The 16,717-nt window shown below is 52.7% G+C and overlaps 5 protein-coding genes across 5 annotated transcripts; 2 read left to right on the top strand and 3 right to left on the bottom strand.

The window, feature by feature from the left end:
• Positions 1-1,848: 1,848 nt before the first annotated feature.
• PG985_006862 (uncharacterized protein) lies at positions 1,849-2,728 on the bottom strand (the record flags this gene model as incomplete). Its single annotated transcript, XM_066826631.1, has 2 exons — positions 1,849-2,127; positions 2,429-2,728. The coding sequence occupies 2 exons, from the start codon at positions 2,726-2,728 to the stop codon at positions 1,849-1,851; spliced, it is 579 nt and encodes a 192-aa protein (XP_066686238.1).
• Positions 2,729-3,682: 954 nt separating this feature from the next.
• On the bottom strand, positions 3,683-5,700 carry PG985_006861 (uncharacterized protein; the record flags this gene model as incomplete). The annotated part of the gene is made up of 2 exons (XM_066826630.1): positions 3,683-5,226; positions 5,304-5,700. The coding sequence occupies 2 exons, from the start codon at positions 5,698-5,700 to the stop codon at positions 3,683-3,685; spliced, it is 1,941 nt and encodes a 646-aa protein (XP_066686237.1).
• Positions 5,701-7,483: 1,783 nt separating this feature from the next.
• Positions 7,484-10,869, top strand: PG985_006860 (mediator of RNA polymerase II transcription subunit 16; the record flags this gene model as incomplete). Its single annotated transcript, XM_066826629.1, has 9 exons — positions 7,484-7,650; positions 7,706-8,063; positions 8,125-8,377; positions 8,425-8,867; positions 8,917-9,136; positions 9,187-9,303; positions 9,354-9,467; positions 9,519-9,800; positions 9,857-10,869. The coding sequence occupies 9 exons, from the start codon at positions 7,484-7,486 to the stop codon at positions 10,867-10,869; spliced, it is 2,967 nt and encodes a 988-aa protein (XP_066686236.1).
• Positions 10,870-12,333: 1,464 nt separating this feature from the next.
• PG985_006859 (uncharacterized protein) lies at positions 12,334-13,467 on the bottom strand (the record flags this gene model as incomplete). Its single annotated transcript, XM_066826628.1, has 1 exon — positions 12,334-13,467. One exon carries the CDS (start codon positions 13,465-13,467, stop codon positions 12,334-12,336), a length of 1,134 nt encoding a protein of 377 aa, XP_066686235.1.
• A 1,495-nt stretch (positions 13,468-14,962) lies between these two features.
• On the top strand, positions 14,963-15,614 carry PG985_006858 (Cytochrome d ubiquinol oxidase- 14kDa subunit; the record flags this gene model as incomplete). Its single annotated transcript, XM_066826627.1, has 3 exons — positions 14,963-15,081; positions 15,225-15,387; positions 15,519-15,614. 3 exons carry the CDS (start codon positions 14,963-14,965, stop codon positions 15,612-15,614), a joined length of 378 nt encoding a protein of 125 aa, XP_066686234.1.
• Positions 15,615-16,717: the final 1,103 nt, after the last annotated feature.

Raw genomic sequence — 16,717 nt, 5'->3', positions numbered from 1 at the left:
ACATAGGGTCAGCCAGGCTCTATTAAAGTCCGAGGCTGTAACTCGATGCAACGCCATGTGAACCACTGATGGTGTTAGTTCAGTTGCCAATAAGGGGGGATCTTGTTGGGTAGCAACAGAGTCATCCCTTTCGAGACGACGTAGTTCACCAGAAGGAGGGGAGGTCAGTAGTTGGTTATATCCCCAGTTGAGCAGACCTTATGAACCAGTACGCAGTGAGGCTGTTTCCTCATTGTGGCCTGGAGTAAAGAATTGCAGCATCGATCAGTACCAGTCAACTCGATATCGCAACTGGCTGCAGTCGTTGCCCCTGAGCCAGTGCCAGATCCCATTATCCTAGAACATGATTACGGTGGCTCCGTCTCGTTTGAGCTTCTCGCGGGACACGACCGGCTGAATAGCTGGCGAAGGGATGGTTTGTTTTTGGCCGGGATTGGGAAAAGTCGGAATTGGGATGTGTAGAATGGACTTGACGCAGCATCAGTTTGATGTGACGAGAGACATGCATTTGAGTTGCAAGTAATGGTTCCTATGGCCATGGAGATGGTACGGTGGTGATATCTAGGGGACTGAATAGGATCAGTACGATGTTCCCTGGTGTTCTGGCATCTTGAGTCCTCAGCACTCGTGGTTCGTTATAGAATTAAGTAACTACTTTATTGATACCAGAGTCATTGAGTCCGGGTCTGGACTTTCGATTAGGTAGGCCACTTGCAAGTGAGCAGTGGGTGAAGGGTTGGTCCGATATCTGGACGAGTAGGTGCTTGAACAGCCAAACGCCCACCCAACTGTTGACCTGTGCCTATTGTACCTACCTATAGCACAATAGCAACAGAAAATCGTAACTAACAGAAACAGCACCGTGGTCAAGTTGGAAGAGTGTGAGACTTGAATTGTCTGCTAACCTAACCAAACAGGCAACCGTTCAAAGCTCCCCAGGGGACACCCCGATCTCTCCTTTCAGGTAGACATCTCTCTTGCGCCAACTGACCACCCGAGTAGGATCTACCTTCCGCTCACCAAAAAAAAAAAAAAAAATCAAACCCGATAACTCGCCTCGTAGCTATCGTAGCTTCCCGCCCAACTTCGAACTCCCTGCCGAGAACACGGAGCAGCAGGGAGGGGTTTTAGGTCCATCGACACGCCGTGGTGTTGGTAGACCCCCCCAAACCCCCCATACCCCCCCGATGTCGATCTCTGATCCATCTTTGATCCCATCAAAACAATTAGTTCGTTGAGTAAGTATCCAATCCCCCATTGATATCTCTTCCAATTGACCACGGTGTTGTTCTGTTCGGTGTTTTTTTCCCCCTTCCCCCTTTTTTTTTTTAACTTTCTCGCGTCTTGTTTGATCACCATGCATGTGCCACGATAGGTGGCTGCCATTGCTGTTTCACCGGCCGTGGCCTTCCGCATACCTTTCGATATGTCTTTGCAGATGACGAACTTCAGTACGTCAAGGGTCGTTCTTTTTCTATTGGCAGAGAATGCTCTTCCCTCCAGAGGAGCAAAATAATGGATGGTATAGGATCGGAGGACTTGGCCATTGTAGTTTAATGTCCTTACCTCGACAACTCCGGCATTGGGCTCACTTGCAGACGAATAAGCCGTGATACGGTACTCCCAACGCAAAAGTCTTGATTAAAGGAACCTAAACAATTTTGATTGGGTTGCTTCGTTGGAATGAGACTAACACCGGATGTGTTACAATCATATGCTCAAAAGACGACGGGATCAGTATCCGATGGCCGGAAAGTGCGAGGCAACACAGCGTTGGCCTTGAGAATTCCAATCACTTGCCCTTCCGGCAAGATAGGAATAAACCAGCGCAGTTTCTGAATGTTTGATTTATGCACGAGCCTCGTTGCCAGGATCGGTTGCTACTGCTCGGGAGGCCGTGGTTGGCCTTGCCATGTTCTCGTGTGGTGGGCCTCCGGCATATTGGGGGGAACGCATGCGAGCCTGTACCACGCCAATCAGTGTTGTAGATGACCGCCCTTCCGTCCAATGCAACTCAGCAGATCGAACAGAAATAGAAGGGTCATCCCAGCTTGTGAGCGACCTCCTCTTCCCAGGACTCTGACTTTTACCGCGAACGATTGTTGCAAAGGGGTTCTTGCCATGAACCTGATGTGAGCCAGCTTACACAGGGCTCTGCCAGACACCAAGCAAGTCCTTACTCCCATCGTCATCTGTCCGTACCCCAAAAGAGCCACAAGCAAGCAGGCCAGCCAAGGTTACTTACCATAATACCTCCCCTGCCTGCACAACAAACACGATCAAAATGGCTTCGGCCCTGTCCCTCGCCAGCCCTGCCCCCCTAGCCCCGGCCCCGTCCACACCGCCCCCGTGCTTCCGCTGCCACCGGCCCACCACGCGCCTGGTGACGCGCGGCTCGAACCGCAAGCATAACGCGGGGCGGCCGTACCACAAGTGCGTCCCCTGCGGCAAGTTCCTGGGCTTCGCCGACGAGCGGGGCAACGACCCGCGCAACCCGCCCTGCCCCTGCGGCCACTCGTCCCGGACCCAGCGCGCCGCCCGCACCGGCCAGCTGCACTACGTCTGCCGCATGGGCACCTGCGACTTCTACGCGCCCTTTGTGGACGCCGGCGGCGCACAGGTCCGGGTCGGGGAAGACCTCGTGGGCCAGATGGCCGGGCTCCGGATCATATGATGAAGGAGAGGAGAGCGTGGGTGGGAGTGTTGGCAACCTCTTAGGAATATCCATCGATGATATTGGGGGGGGGTTCTCTGTTATTGGGCGAAGAATTCGAACAGATGGAATGCTGCTGTTGTAACGTTCTCCTCGGTGAGACTGACTAGGCGCCTCACACAGACTGTTAATCATGATAGGATGGCATATATACCAAACGAGACAGCAACCATGTGGCAATCTCATCCTACAAAGTGACCAACGTAAATGCTGTCTTGCGAACGGAAAAACTGTGATATGGTCAATGCTTCTTGGGAGAGAAGCTGTCGCACGTGTTGCTGGCGTTTGCTTACCGAAACGAGTCTGGCTTCAATTAGGACGCAAGGTCAACTTCGCCTCAAGTGAGACATCATGACTTTGCGCTGAGCAAGCGTCTTTCCGAACGGGTGGCCACCGTTCTTCCAGTTTAGAAGTAAACCTTGAACGGTAAGGATGATAATGGGACGTCTTTCACATACCCCGAGGAAGACTGGCTCGTTCCGTCAACCAATGATAGACATGCCTATAAGAGTCAGTCCGACACGACGCTTCCATCACTCCAAGCCTCACTATTCACAGTATCTTGCAGCACAAAAAGGGGGACAGTGTTGAAATCAGGTAAATCGAGGGCAGCTGCCGTCGATTGAAGAAGCCATACGCCTTTCACTCTATCGATGGTCTAATAGCTCGCGCTTCTGAGCCCTGGATCCCGCTCAACCGTGAATTCCCTTAAAAAAAAGCAAAACTCCCATGTGCATGATATGATGAAGAGCAGGACTTGGTATATCCCCTTCGCCAAGGCCGTTTTCGGCCCGTAAAACGCCAACACAACGCCGTGGGATCCTCCGTTAGAATGTAGAGGATCCTCTCATGCAATGATGGAGCATGCATAAACTCGTATGTACAGTACGTGTGCTCCGATATATATACGCAAAAGATGCAGAGCCAGTCTCAGGGTCAGTAGCCGAGACGACGAGCGAGCAGAGCCAGTCACTCGATAAGGTTCGCCATTCCTCGCGGTACTGATGGAGGACTGATGGTAACCCCAGAATGTGCTGAGCCCGGACGCGATGACTGCGTCGGCGTAGACGGAGGGCATTGGTGGGCGATGGTCTCCTGTTGGAGCTGCGAGTTGACATCGTCCTGTGCCTTTTTGGAATCGTACTCGGACTCCATTCGCTTCTGCCGAGTCGTCGTCGGACGCAGGGTGAATTCCGTGCGGACATCACCAGGCCGGGCGTCCTTAGGCTTATCCGAACCAGCTAGGCGCTTGGCCGGCAGCTTGGAGGAAGGCGCGGCAGTCGCGGCCTTTGTGGCCCTGAACGCAGTCTTGACCGTTGCTGCAGGCACTGCTGCTTTCTGGCCTGTTTTCTTGCATTGCCTAGGCTTCCTTGCTGCGGGCTTCTTCGCAGCGCCCTTGACAGCAGGTTTGACATCGCTTGAGGCAGCCGTCTTGTCTCCTGCGAAGAGGAGCCGGCTCTGCTTCGTTCGTGCCGCAGGTTTGCCGGTTGGCAAGGCGTTCCGCATCTTGGGACTAGCAGTAGGTGTAGGGATGCCCTGTATCTTCTCGATGGACTTGGGCTTGGCCTCGACAGGCGTGACGGCGCGGGATTCGTTCTTACCCGTTTCCGAGGCCGAGAGGCTCGGTGATGGAATCCGAACCTCAAGCTGGGAGCTGCGTATGCTCTTCTCGTACTTCTGGGCATCCACTTTGACATCGTCCCCGTAACTCTCATCCCAGTGAGGCAATCCAACCAGATTGGCCACATCGTCGCATTTGCCCCGTACCACGATGTCCCAACAGTCCCTCAGCTCCGCCCCGGCCGGTTCGGGATCCAAATTGATCCACACAGCGATACCATCTTTGCGTTCCCTTGTGACTTTGCACATGTTGCGAACGATTTGACGCACCCCGGGGATTTTCATACTGGTGCCCACCACAATGACCGCATCCGGCCTCGCACGCGTATCCGCCTTGACAACATTGGCAATGGCTTCCTCGTCAGGGTTGTACTCGTTGTAGAGAACCATTCTCGGGCGGAGTTTACCGATGCCATGGCTGCGTTTACCGGCGTGATAAGTGCGGATAGTGTCCATCTCCTCGCATATTTTGCATGGCGGCGGCTCGGGCCCGTGGAAGAGAGAACCATCGAACTTGCTGGTATTGCTGCATTTGGAGCATATCATCTGCTCGAGACCTCCGTGGAGCTGCACCGTCTTGGGCCACGGACCTTTTTCGGGTAAGGGGATCTGAGTTGCCAACGGCTTCATAGCTGTATCGATCCCGTCCACATTCTGACTGTACAGGCGCAGAAGGCGACCTTCCTCGGCCAAGGTTGCGAGCATATGGTGGAAAGGGGTAGGCTGGGCTTTCTTCGTTTTCTTAGCCAACTCTCGGACCATGTCGTGAAAAGACGAGGTGGATTCATCGTGCTTGTAGACTGAGGCGTCAAATAGTTGTTTGCCGGAGCCCTTGAGCTTTTGGTCCTTGCGAAGCGTCTGGAAGAGGCCTTCTTGGGAGCGGAAGTCCGGGACTTTGCACGAAGAGTAGGATGTTAGCAAAAGATCAAGATCAGAGAAGTGGGGGAGTGAAAGGAATGCATGCACTTACTTCCAGCGGACACGGAGATACCAGCTCCAGCAATGACCACAATCTTCTTCTTCTTGTGCAGGGACGACTTCAGTCGATCTATGAGCTCTTCGTCCTGCTGGCTGTCTGTGTAGCCGGCCTTCAGATTTAGATGCTCCGTGGTCCGGGGCTTGCGCTCCACCTTTCGTCGCTTCGCGGGGGGTGGGCCATTGGGATTCACGCAGATAGAATCTGCGTCGGAAGAGTTCTTCATTGGCGAGGCGCTTCCCGAGGGCGCGGTGGAAATGGGGGAGAGATATCGAGCAATGGCGGCGCGAGGCGCAGGAGAGAGCGAGGGCGACTTGGAGAGTTCGGAAAGTGGAGAGGATGGAGGTTCTGACGAAGGAGGTTCGGACAGATCTGAAGACGAAGAATCCATGGTAGTTATTTTATGCTGGTTGCTGAGGCCGACAATGGGCCAGTTATTGAATTGATCGATTGTTCCTAGGCCGACAGAATCGAATAATAGTAATCCGCTAGTTGCAAGGGCCGCTGCAACAATCGAGGCGCGTAATGAAGAAGGGCGGGATTCTGGATTCACGTGGGTGCGCCGCTGGATTGAGCGTTGGTTATCCCACTGTGAGGACGGGAAATGAAGGAAGACGAGCTGGTCTTGGGCACGGGAAACCTCATTGAGTCGCGGTTGTTCCAAAATGGGAGACGGACACAGCAGTCGCGGGCTCTTTTTGCGACCGCACAAGACGGATGCGCATATATACCAGAGTGGTGGTAGTTGTCAGAATGAGCATTTGGACTAGGCGGCGTGAAGAGAAGGGAGAATTGGAAGTTGGTGCTGAGGCTCCTTTGCTTAGGCTTGGTTACATAGTTTGGGGTGCGAAGATCTGCGTGTTATGGGCATGGAGGTGTGTGTGTGAGTGGATCCGCCGACAACAGCAAGCAGCCGCTGCCATGCATATTGGGGGCAGGACTTGGACTGGCATATTTATTGTTGACTGCCCCTTCTTTCTGCCCTTCTAACAGACCGAGACTCTGGCATCAAATCCCGTGCAAGCAGCACGGCAAGTAGGGACTTCATTTGCTGCTGCGACCGTCCCCTTTTGTGTAAAGCGTGATTGATTCGCGGAAACTGCTTTACTCAAGTAACCCCCTCGCAAACTAGGGCTATGTGTGATTGAACTCTGGCTGAATACCTTACGACAGTCCTGCCTTTTAGCCACAGATTATTTCACAAAGAATGGACATGAATCAAGACATAGATTACCGCTTCGCTGATGAGTATATTTCTCTCTCTATATATATATCTGCCCTAATGGTCGATTAACCATGAAGTGGCCGGACTGACTGATTGTACTCTACAGTCGAGCCGGTGTGACTACTTGACTACTGACTGTACTCATGCAAGCATGAAAGGTTCAAACAGTAATCGCTAAGTGATCGTCACTCCATACGTTCCTTCACCTTGTCAGGTACCTACCTACCCAGGATCAGCCAGAAGAGACCTCAAAGCTAGGCCACTCTTTCGCCGAATCTTATATATTACCAAAAAGGAACCAAATCTCAACGTGGTCTCTCTAAGCGTACTCGGCAATACCTTCACGATGCGATGAGGCTGTCGTCAACCGAAGCGCAGCAGTGTAGCACAGACATCATGTACTTTGTGAACAGAATGATGCAATTTGGCGACCAGGGGAAAATCTAGATTGATACGACCAAAGAGACCGCTGGGTCCGTTGCTTTGGAAACATGACCCTGGAGTGGGTCGCGATGGAAGAAGCATGTGGCGCTGATAGGTGTCTATCCGGTCCACCCCTGCCATTTCCCATGCTCCATGCCAGCAGTGGCTTGCGATGTAGGTACCGCGCTGTATCGCATTCAATCGTCGGCGTGAGACGCTAAGACGCTAAGGGCCCCGTCCCTTCAGCCTTGCGCATTCATGCTCATTACATACCAGAGAGACCTTCATGACATCAATTTTAGCATCCCAGGCCTCTTCGCTTTTGGCTCAATAATTGCTCACATCACAAGGTATTGGACTTTGGATAGCCTGGACTTTGTGAGGTGCATGGATGTATCTCTGTTAGCCAGTGAAGGGCAGGGAGGCTGACCCCCAAAAATAAGGCTGAAGAAACCCAGCAGAACAACATCTTCTATACTCGCTCCAAATCCAACAGATACTGGCTCCATCCATGGCTTCGGAAAAGATGCCTTTGATCCTCGATAACCCAATGGAAGGGGCGGCTATGCAGGTCGACTTGGGTGACGTGGATGATCTGTTCGGCGACTCAGTCCCCCTGAATCTGCAGGCCCGGCCCCCGACCAAACGCTTGCTACTTCGCCTCGACGAGCTGCGGAACCGTGGTAGCTGCCAGTATGTAGTCCCCTTATGAAACCTCGCACGATGGCTTTGGCTGACTTGGCTACAGGGGCCTGGCATGGTCCAAATCCGGCACCATCGCCTCCATTGCTCCCGATGGCCAATCCCTGGACCTGCGCTACATCCGCGCCCACCCCAAGGACGCAACTTGGGGTCTCAGTGAGCCTACACGCTGTGAAGTCTCCCCGAATCTTTCTGGAGGTCCGATTGTGCACATCTCTTGGGCTCCCACCCAGTCCTCCGAGTTGGCCGTCATCGACGCTGCTGGACGGGTTTTGATACTCAACTTCAATACAAATCTCAACAAAATGCTCCCGATCCGTAAATGGGACGCAGACCCGGTAGACGATCTACACGCTGTCGTAGGCACCTATTGGATGAACCCGATGCCGTCACACAGGGGTGTCGTGAGTTTGCTCGTCTTTTCTCCATCAAACCCCTGGATGTCATCACTGACCTGCGTGCTAGGGAAATCCATTGCATGCCCCTATTGTGAAGGATGGTAATAACTACCAGATTGAGACAACACTCGTCCATCAATACGGACCTTTCCACCCGAACCCTACCAGATCTGTCCTCTTCTGTGTTACCACAAACGGGTTGTTGAAGATGTTTTGGACACAACAAAACGGCAGGATCGAGGAGACTCCTCACGAACTAGAGAGCGTCGGCTCGGCAGACGACCTCGTCACACACGCTGCCATCTGCTCTGACCCGAGGTGTAAGCCTCCCAACCGCCACTGCTATTAAGTAACTGACCAAGTCCAGGGAAATGCATGTTCGTCGCCCTAGCCACGTCGTCTAAACAGCTCCAGCTGGTTCAAATGCAGCTAGACTGGGGATTGCCTGCTACCGGCAACAAAGGAGTCCCCCCAGGTAATCTGCAACTCAACCCAACTCTCAAGACAAGACACGTAGTCGTCTCCAGTTGGCTTCCAGGTGGAAACAACGAGACCCCTCTCGACTCGTCCATGACGCAGCTGTCGCATATCAAGTTGCTACCCAGCGCATTTGATCAAGGGACGAAGAACGTTTTCCCCCTGATTGTTTTGACCGTGCGGTCTTTTGTGCCACCTTCGGACAGCCCGTACAGCCAGGAGGTGCAAAGTATTATCGACCGCTGGGAAGTTGCTTTTGACCAGCCGCAAACCCTCCATCCTTCCTTTGAGCAGCTGGGATCGAGAAGAAACAGCGTTGGCGCTGCGCCCTCGGTACGCCCCCTCTAACATTGTCACGTTCCCAGTGCTGACCTACTCGCAGGCGGGCCCGAGAATGAAGAGACTCGATCCTATTGTCGTCAACAAAATAGTCACAGGTATCCATATAATTCGCATGGGCACAACAATAGCCTTCGCGTATCAGGACGGAACGACAGAGTATCGAGACCGGGGCACACTGGCTGAGACCTGGAACTCGTTCAACCTGGACCGCATCACTTCTGTCCATGAGGCTGGCTTCACGCAGAGCGGAGAGCCGACATGTAGGTGCAACAAAAGCCAATTGTGTGAACAGTTTGCTTATGCCCCGCAGGTTTACAGACAGTTATTTCCCCGACCCATTTCTCCGTGGTACAGCTATGCGAGGATGGCAAGGTGAAGTGGCATCCTATTCATTACAACATGGCAGACCCCTCGGCAATGAGTGACGGTAAGCTCTCGTGTCGCCATAATCTATAATGAAGTCTAATGGTGAAGCAGCACAACAACAAGCGGTCGTCGCCGCACTCACAATGTCCACGGCCCAGGCTGCCACAACACAAAGCAACATTGACGACATCCTTGCGGTGGCAAGATATTTCGTTGGTAGAGAGAGTAAGTCAACCAGTACCCGGCTTCCTAATCTCCCCCTAATCATTTCCATAGAATTTGCCGAGCAATGGGTCATTGAGATGTGTCGCTTGATGAGAATCTCCGTCGACTACTCGGAGGAAGCACACCACGATAGCCTAGTGCGCAACAACCTATTACAACTCTGCCTCAGTACCCTGAACAACCTGGGATGGAACGGAGAGTATCAGCCACGGAATTTCCGTGGCAAGCTATCCATGTTCGCTCTTAATTTGCGCAACATTGTCATTCTCATTACTATTGCCAGTAACGGATCGATCCAATTGAAGAATAATACTTCGCCGCTGGACGAGCCAGGTAAGACACCCCACCCCCTTGCTTGGCCCAAGTCGCTCTAACGGAGCCAATTGCAGAGGTCGTTGATGCCTTGGCCGGCTGTTGCAAATGGTCCATCGATCTCCTTTGTTGGCTGGCCGACTCCCTCTTCAACCTTTTGGACGACGCCAAATTCCTCAGCTTTTTGGAATCGCGCCAGAACTTCGGCGACATGACGGCGTATCTTCTCTCCAAGAACGAGGTCGCTCTTCACATGATGCTTTCCTCGGCGATCCGGGGGCTGCTCTCGGCCGTCTGCCGCCGCATGGCCGTGCTCCAGGGTATCTCCCAGCGCGCCCTGACGTACTACGAGACGCGCAACGCCAGCGGCTCCAAGGACCCCAACGCCCCGCCGGGCACCAAGAGCAACGGGCCGCCCGCCGCCCTCCACCTGGCGTACCAGAAGATGTACCGCTACACGAACGCGTCGCTCATCAGCGTGGCCGAGTTCGACAAGCTGCTCACGACGCTCGGCGCCGACATCCGCAAGCAGTACAGCGAGTCGTTCGCCGAGCTGGCCAAGCGCGCGGCGTCGGCGGCGCAGCAGCCCAGCAACCCGCAGGCCCCAAACGCGCCAAAGTTCAACCCCGGCGAGGAGGCGGTGAAGCGGGCGCAGACGCACTGCGAACTGACGCTGCTATTGGGGGGCAGTCCGCCGCCGCCGTTCCTCAACGTCGTGAACAAGTTTTTCAAGACGGACCTCAAGGAGTTCCGCACACACACAGACCTGGACAAGCTGTTCTTCGCTGACTACGGCATCCTCGAGGTGCATGACGACCCCCGGGCGCTGGCGGCGCGCCGGCAGAAGGGGGCCAGGGTCGACTTGTTCAAGCGGGTCGAGATCTACCGGGCCAAGGAAGGGTCAAAGTCGTCTGGGGGAGGCAGCAACAACGGCGAGAAGGTGCAGTGGCGGCGGTGTGTGAGGTGCGCCAGCGTCATGGAGGATGTCCCGACGAACAAGCCTGGCATTACATTTGTGCTCAGTCAGCAGAGGAACTGTTCGTGTGGTGCGCGTTTTGCGCTTCTGGGAAAGGGTGAGCTTATTGGTTAGTCGATAGGTCTTTGAATATAATCAATCGAAGTAAATATAAAATCCAACTGAAGCAAAAGGGGAAAAATACGAAGAGAGGAAGAAGGAGAAAAAAAAAAAAAAAAAAAAAAAAAAAGGTACGAAGCGAACAAACACCGTGATCAATTGGACCACAGGGTAGGGGATTGATATTATATTTACTTACTCAATTGAGGTGAGGTTTTTACCCCCCATAGTCGTAAGGCCTGCGCCTCTGACCTGCCCGTGTTGGCTGCTCCGTATTCTCGGCCCCCATCGCAGCCTCTGGCGCCGCACCACGGCATGCTCTGTAGGCTACATGGGACCATGTCCAACGCCACCACGTTGAAACCTACTGAAAAGATGCCCTGTTTTGTCCTTTCGGGGCGCCGAGGGTGTATCCTTCTAGGAGAAGTGTCAGCAGAACAAATTCAAGTCTCGCGCTTTTCCAATTTGACCACGGTGCTGTTTCTATCCGTTAGGACATCTATTTTTGTTACAGCCCAAGTACCTTGGGGGTAGGCAGGCAGGTAGGTACTCACCTAGCTTGCTACGCCATTTTCACGTACCGCTCACTTGAAGTTGACCTGCCTAAATGGAGGTTCAGATCGTACCTAGGTAGTCAGTCAGCCGTGATGGACCTTGACCATGTCAGCTTCCAGTAAACGAAGCCCTGCGAGACAACTCATGTTGACAAAAAGTTATATTGCTGTATTGGTGCAACGGACGGGGACAAGACCTCTCGAGATAATTGTTGGTATGCATGAGCTGAGCCCAGCAAATCAAATACTGCCCATCTTCTCAGCCAGAAGATGCCTTGAAGAGCCACGGAAAGAAAACAAAGAATCAGGAGGACAAGACGATATGGCGACTAGACCGGTTGTCCAACCTCAACAGGCCTTACGTGACGCCATGAAAACTGTTATTGACGTGTGAAGATATCTACCGCAGCATTACCAACTTAACCGAGGACATTCGCTCCCATCCACGATGCTGAGTATGAGAAGCAGTCAACTCGTTTGCCCCATGAATCAACCAGATACCGTGCACCGCCCCAATGCTGCTGAGTATCTCCCCCCCATGTAAGCCTATATGTGACAAAAGCATTTGCATATAAAAAAAGGAAACGAGACAATATTGCGTGATGTCGAAAATGCCATGCCAATTGCGACCCGTAACCGGCTTTGTATGTCTATGCCTACACGGGTATCGTATCTGCGAACCCCCTCGATGCCTTAACCGTGCTGTCTGATGACTATGCGCTTTCCTGTTTACGAGTAAAATGCACCTCTAACTCACAATATTAGTACTAGTAAGGAATAGGCAGTTTCTGGAATAGATGAATCAGAAGGAAAAATCCCTGAAATAAAGGTGGCTTACGTGATTTCGCTCCCACGTCCCCCTCTATGCTACCCTGTCGTAACGTACAGCTGTTGATCTATATTGTACCCAATCCATCCTGCTTATTCATGGTTCCATGACTAGGTCCCTCTTTCTCCGACCTTCGGTCTTCTCATGGTGTAATGTCTTCATCACGAACTCGTAAGTCATCATTGTGACTGTCGCAGCAGGAACTGCACGCGCCATATTGACGCCCATTCCAGCGTAGAACGCCCTTCCACCTTCTTCCAACCAAATGGTACGGAAAGTCTTCACGATACCTCTGTATTTGGGCTCGGGGATCCCATCAGGACCTGATTTTCCTCCGCTAGCAGTCTCTGAGACGCCTAGACCCTGCAAGTACTCTATGCCTGGGGTCGGCCTTCGTTGTGTCTGTAGCCGCGTACGTATAACTTCGTGGGGGTAGGTCGCAGAGCTGGCCATGATTTTCGACATTATCGAAGCCATCAGAACGCCAAACCACTGGTCCTTGAAGCTGTCGTTCGTCTCACCCATCCCCTGACCGGTGAACTTCTTGCGTAGGAACTCATATGCTGGGAACTGTACTGCGACGTGGGTGAGACCTAGCAGTGCCGGCGCGAGTCCCGAGTAGAAAGACTTTAAACCCTCTGTGGAGTACATCTTGCGAGCAGCATCCAGCGTCGAGTTGTAATGCCATGGGGAGTTGGCGTGGGGCCGTGCCGTCGGGGTATTGCCTGTTCTCGGGTAGCATTGCGTGCTGCCAGATTGAGACATGAGCCGCGTCTTGATCACCCATATAGGGTTTGTGACTATGGTGCTGCTTGCACCGGCGAATATGGAGGAGCAGAAGTTGACGAGGATCGGATGCCGTACAAAGCCCGTTTGCGTAAGATATTCTTTGCTCTCGTTGTAGACGGTGAACCACACAGCCCATGTCGGCAAGTAACCCAGCACTATGGGCCCCAAGCCTCGGTACATGCCCCTCAGGCCCTCCTGCCTCCAGATAACTCTTGCTGTACCGGCTAGTCCATTGTACATCCTTGGGTGGTTGCCTCCTTTGGACATGGCAATAAAGCCTCCCTGCGCCTGGAGCTTTGTCTTGATCACATCGAGCGGGCAGGTGGCCACACCGGCAGTGAAGCCACCGATTGCGCCTGCGAGAGCATTGAACTGGGTGTCGGAAGCGTTGATCGTCCAATTCTGCATCAGAGTCAGATCATCTCGGCGGTCCAAAGCCATGGCTAGTGGGCGCCGTTTGTTTGGGTGGGCTGGGAATTCGTATGGAGGAAGGCGAACACAAATCCCATACTCTGATTGACCGGGTTAGGCGACGGTGCGGTGTGTGCGGGAGGAATCCCACACCAGTCCGCTTCGACAGGAAAGTCACCGTTTGACGAGGGCCATTGGCAAAGTGACGGGAGGAGCTGGCTGCGCAAAGAAAAAAAAAAGTCGACAAGGTGCGTTGCAGCGCGAACAAAGTGAGGGGTGGAAGCTGGTTGTTGTTGGAGTAGTAGAGTAGTAGTGGTGTAGCGCAGGTGAACTACCAAGTAGGCAATTGACGGTTGAGAGAAAGTGCGGAGTTCAGTTCGGTTCAGTTCAGTTCAGTTCGCGACTACCACTAACTGGAGAAAGAGCAGACCAGGCCAGACCCGACGCCCTGAGGTAATCGCCAGCAGCCCCAGCGTATGTACCTGCCTCTTGATGGATCTGATCAATGTTGTGTATGTGCCGGCAAACAGCGTGCGGCGATTACCGGGTATGCGATAACCGTCAAAACTGGCAGAGACGAAAAAAGAAAGTAATAGAACGCTTGCTGAATCAGGGGAAGTAGTAAGTAAGTAAGTAGCCTTGACGATTGTTGGGCTGCTTCTAATTTAGCTTGGTGAGAATTGGTAATTGCAGGAGGCAGAGGATCACTACTTAATGTTATGTAAAAGGGCAGTCCAATCTGTCTACTAGATGGTAGTTAAGCTTTGGTTTTATCTTGATTCATCTCTCCATCAGGTGTTCAGCTAGTTGCTGCATATACATACTACTAATACATGTACCTATGGATTCACAAGAGAGCCCGCACGACGCAGCTGTCTACCTAAGGTATGCATGTAGGTAGGAAAGTGACCTCATCGCGCAATGGCTCCGCTATCTCACCAAAAAAAAAAGGTCGCATGGGCAATGGCGAATGGTCATGTACAAGTATGAGGTAGGTAGCATTAGCAGGTAAAATTGTGGCAGGGACCCGACTTGCTGATCTTTTCTCCGTGCTTACCTCACCCAGCTGACATTGGCATAATGGAATAATGCACCATTTGCCATACTTTGGGATAATCGCATTACACGATATCAATCAGTGTACACACACCACTTGGGACTTCTTTGGGCTATCCGATTGATATCCATCTGATCAACATTAAGCGATGGCAGTCGACGATTACAGTATTCTTCCAATTTATGTAATAATGTATTATTCCTATATTGCTCAGCAAAACTACAAATAATGTGCATTAAATGATATCAATTTGCACTTGACATGTACAAAGCTCGGCTACTTGCCTTAATCGACTTGCCAGCTGTTCTCAGCTGGTGCCGCCTAGTACTCAATTTGCCGATTCCGACTACCCGCCAGTAGAAGCTTTGATACGAGCTGCGATTTTGAAAGACGTACAATATCACTCACTTGAACGACTCGTCTAGAGAGACATCAATTCACCCAATCAACCCCCCACCTACCGCCATCATGTCCGCCTACCCGAGTCTCGCCCCCTTCGTCATGAAGCGCCCCTGGTTGCGCAACATGCTGAAGCCTGTCGCCAACTGGTACTCCAACGCCGCCGGCTACCGCCAGCTCGGCCTCAGGTACGTTTTTTGCCGACCCAGTCCGATCCGTCCACCGATTGAGCCCGCCACACTGCGCAAACGATACTGGGATGCGAACGGGTACGAGGACGACGAGGAATTGGGTACAATTGCTGACTGCGGAATCTTTTGCACCGAAACAGAGCCGATGACTTGATCCTCGAGGAGGACGAGCAGGTCCTCAAGGCCCTCAAGCGCCTTCCGCCCCAGGAGGCCTACGACCGCGTCTACCGACTCCGCCGTGCGGTGCAGTGCTCCGTCGGTGCCAAGATCCTGCCCAAGGACCAGTGGACCAAGCCCGAGGAGGTGAGAATCCCTATCTGACATTCCCTACGTTTCTCCTTTGGGGCTCCGCCTGCGAAGCCAGAACGAAGCGATCAGCTCGGGAACTCAACAAGAAATGGTTCGCCAGCATGCTAATCTTGCCCAATTCACAGGACACGCCGTACCTGAAGCCCCTCATCGAGCAGCTCAAGGCCGAGGAGAAGGAGAAGGAGGACCTCGACTCCCTGACCATTGTCAAGAACCACTAAATCACCTCCGGCGGCCCGCCAGATGTGTGGTGTGCTCAAGGAACGAGAGAGGTGGGCCGAAAACCAGCAGCAGCACCACCTTGGGATGGGTCCGAGAGAAGGTGTAGACTAAAGACAGAGAAGCGAGCGAGCAAGCTTTGTACAATAGGCTGGAATAGAGAATCTACCCGTGATGACATCCAAAACGCCAATTTGTCTCGCAGGGTACTCCGCAGACGAAGGCGGCAGAAGAATAGCTTGCTTAAGTGTGCTATGAGACCGCTTTTGGCAAGGTGGTAGAAGAAGAATACCGCTATATATAAATAGACTGCTTCAATGCACTTGCGGTCCGCCTGTAGACGGAAAACATGTTCTCACCTCGCCAATACCACCTTCGACTTGGTGCAAGCCCCGAGCATGTCGACGTGTCTTTAACCGACGAATGTCTAATTCACGGGGATCATAGCACATCAAAGTCACAACTATCTGATTCTCTGCGAGGGAGTGCAACATACCACGCGATTGTGATGCACACTTTGGCCCCTTATACAATAGGTCAGGTAACATCCACGGTCATCCCGAACAATCACCAGATCATCATATATGGAAGCGGCAAGTCAAGTGGAAAATTAGTATAATTAGCTTCACCCTGTCTGCATCATATGCATCCCCTCCCAATGCGTGGTATGGCTTTTTCACCATCCATCATATCCTATATACGCCCCTGCTTACTTGCCATCCGATCACCTCTCCCTCCTTTTTCGTTTATAGGGGTAAAGAGGGTATAGGCAAAGCACTTGCCCAACGACCACCAATACGTAGTACAGTGTCATCAACCCCCCCAAAATACATGCCGTGTCGCGCCGTCCCATCCAGGTACAAAAAACCACACACTAAACTCTGCTGCTATAAGGATAGCCAAAATTCTATCAGGTAACTCTGTTCCCTCCCAAACGACCTGCGAGTGCTCACCCCTAGCGCATACAGGGGTTTGCCAGGCACGTGGAGAATAAAAGACAAATCTAATGCGCTTCGGTCTCGGCCGATGAAGAAAACAAGGAGGTTTGCCAGAGGGATATGAAGATCGACTCATCAGACCTGAAAGCTGGGAGTTGTCGACGCCA

Source organism: Apiospora marii (assembly GCF_038362585.1).
Source record: "Apiospora marii strain CBS 49790 chromosome Unknown utg000004l_segment0_segment0, whole genome shotgun sequence".
Taxonomy (NCBI): Eukaryota; Fungi; Ascomycota; class Sordariomycetes; order Amphisphaeriales; family Apiosporaceae; genus Apiospora; species Apiospora marii.
This window is presented reverse-complemented; position numbering and strand designations above follow the sequence as displayed.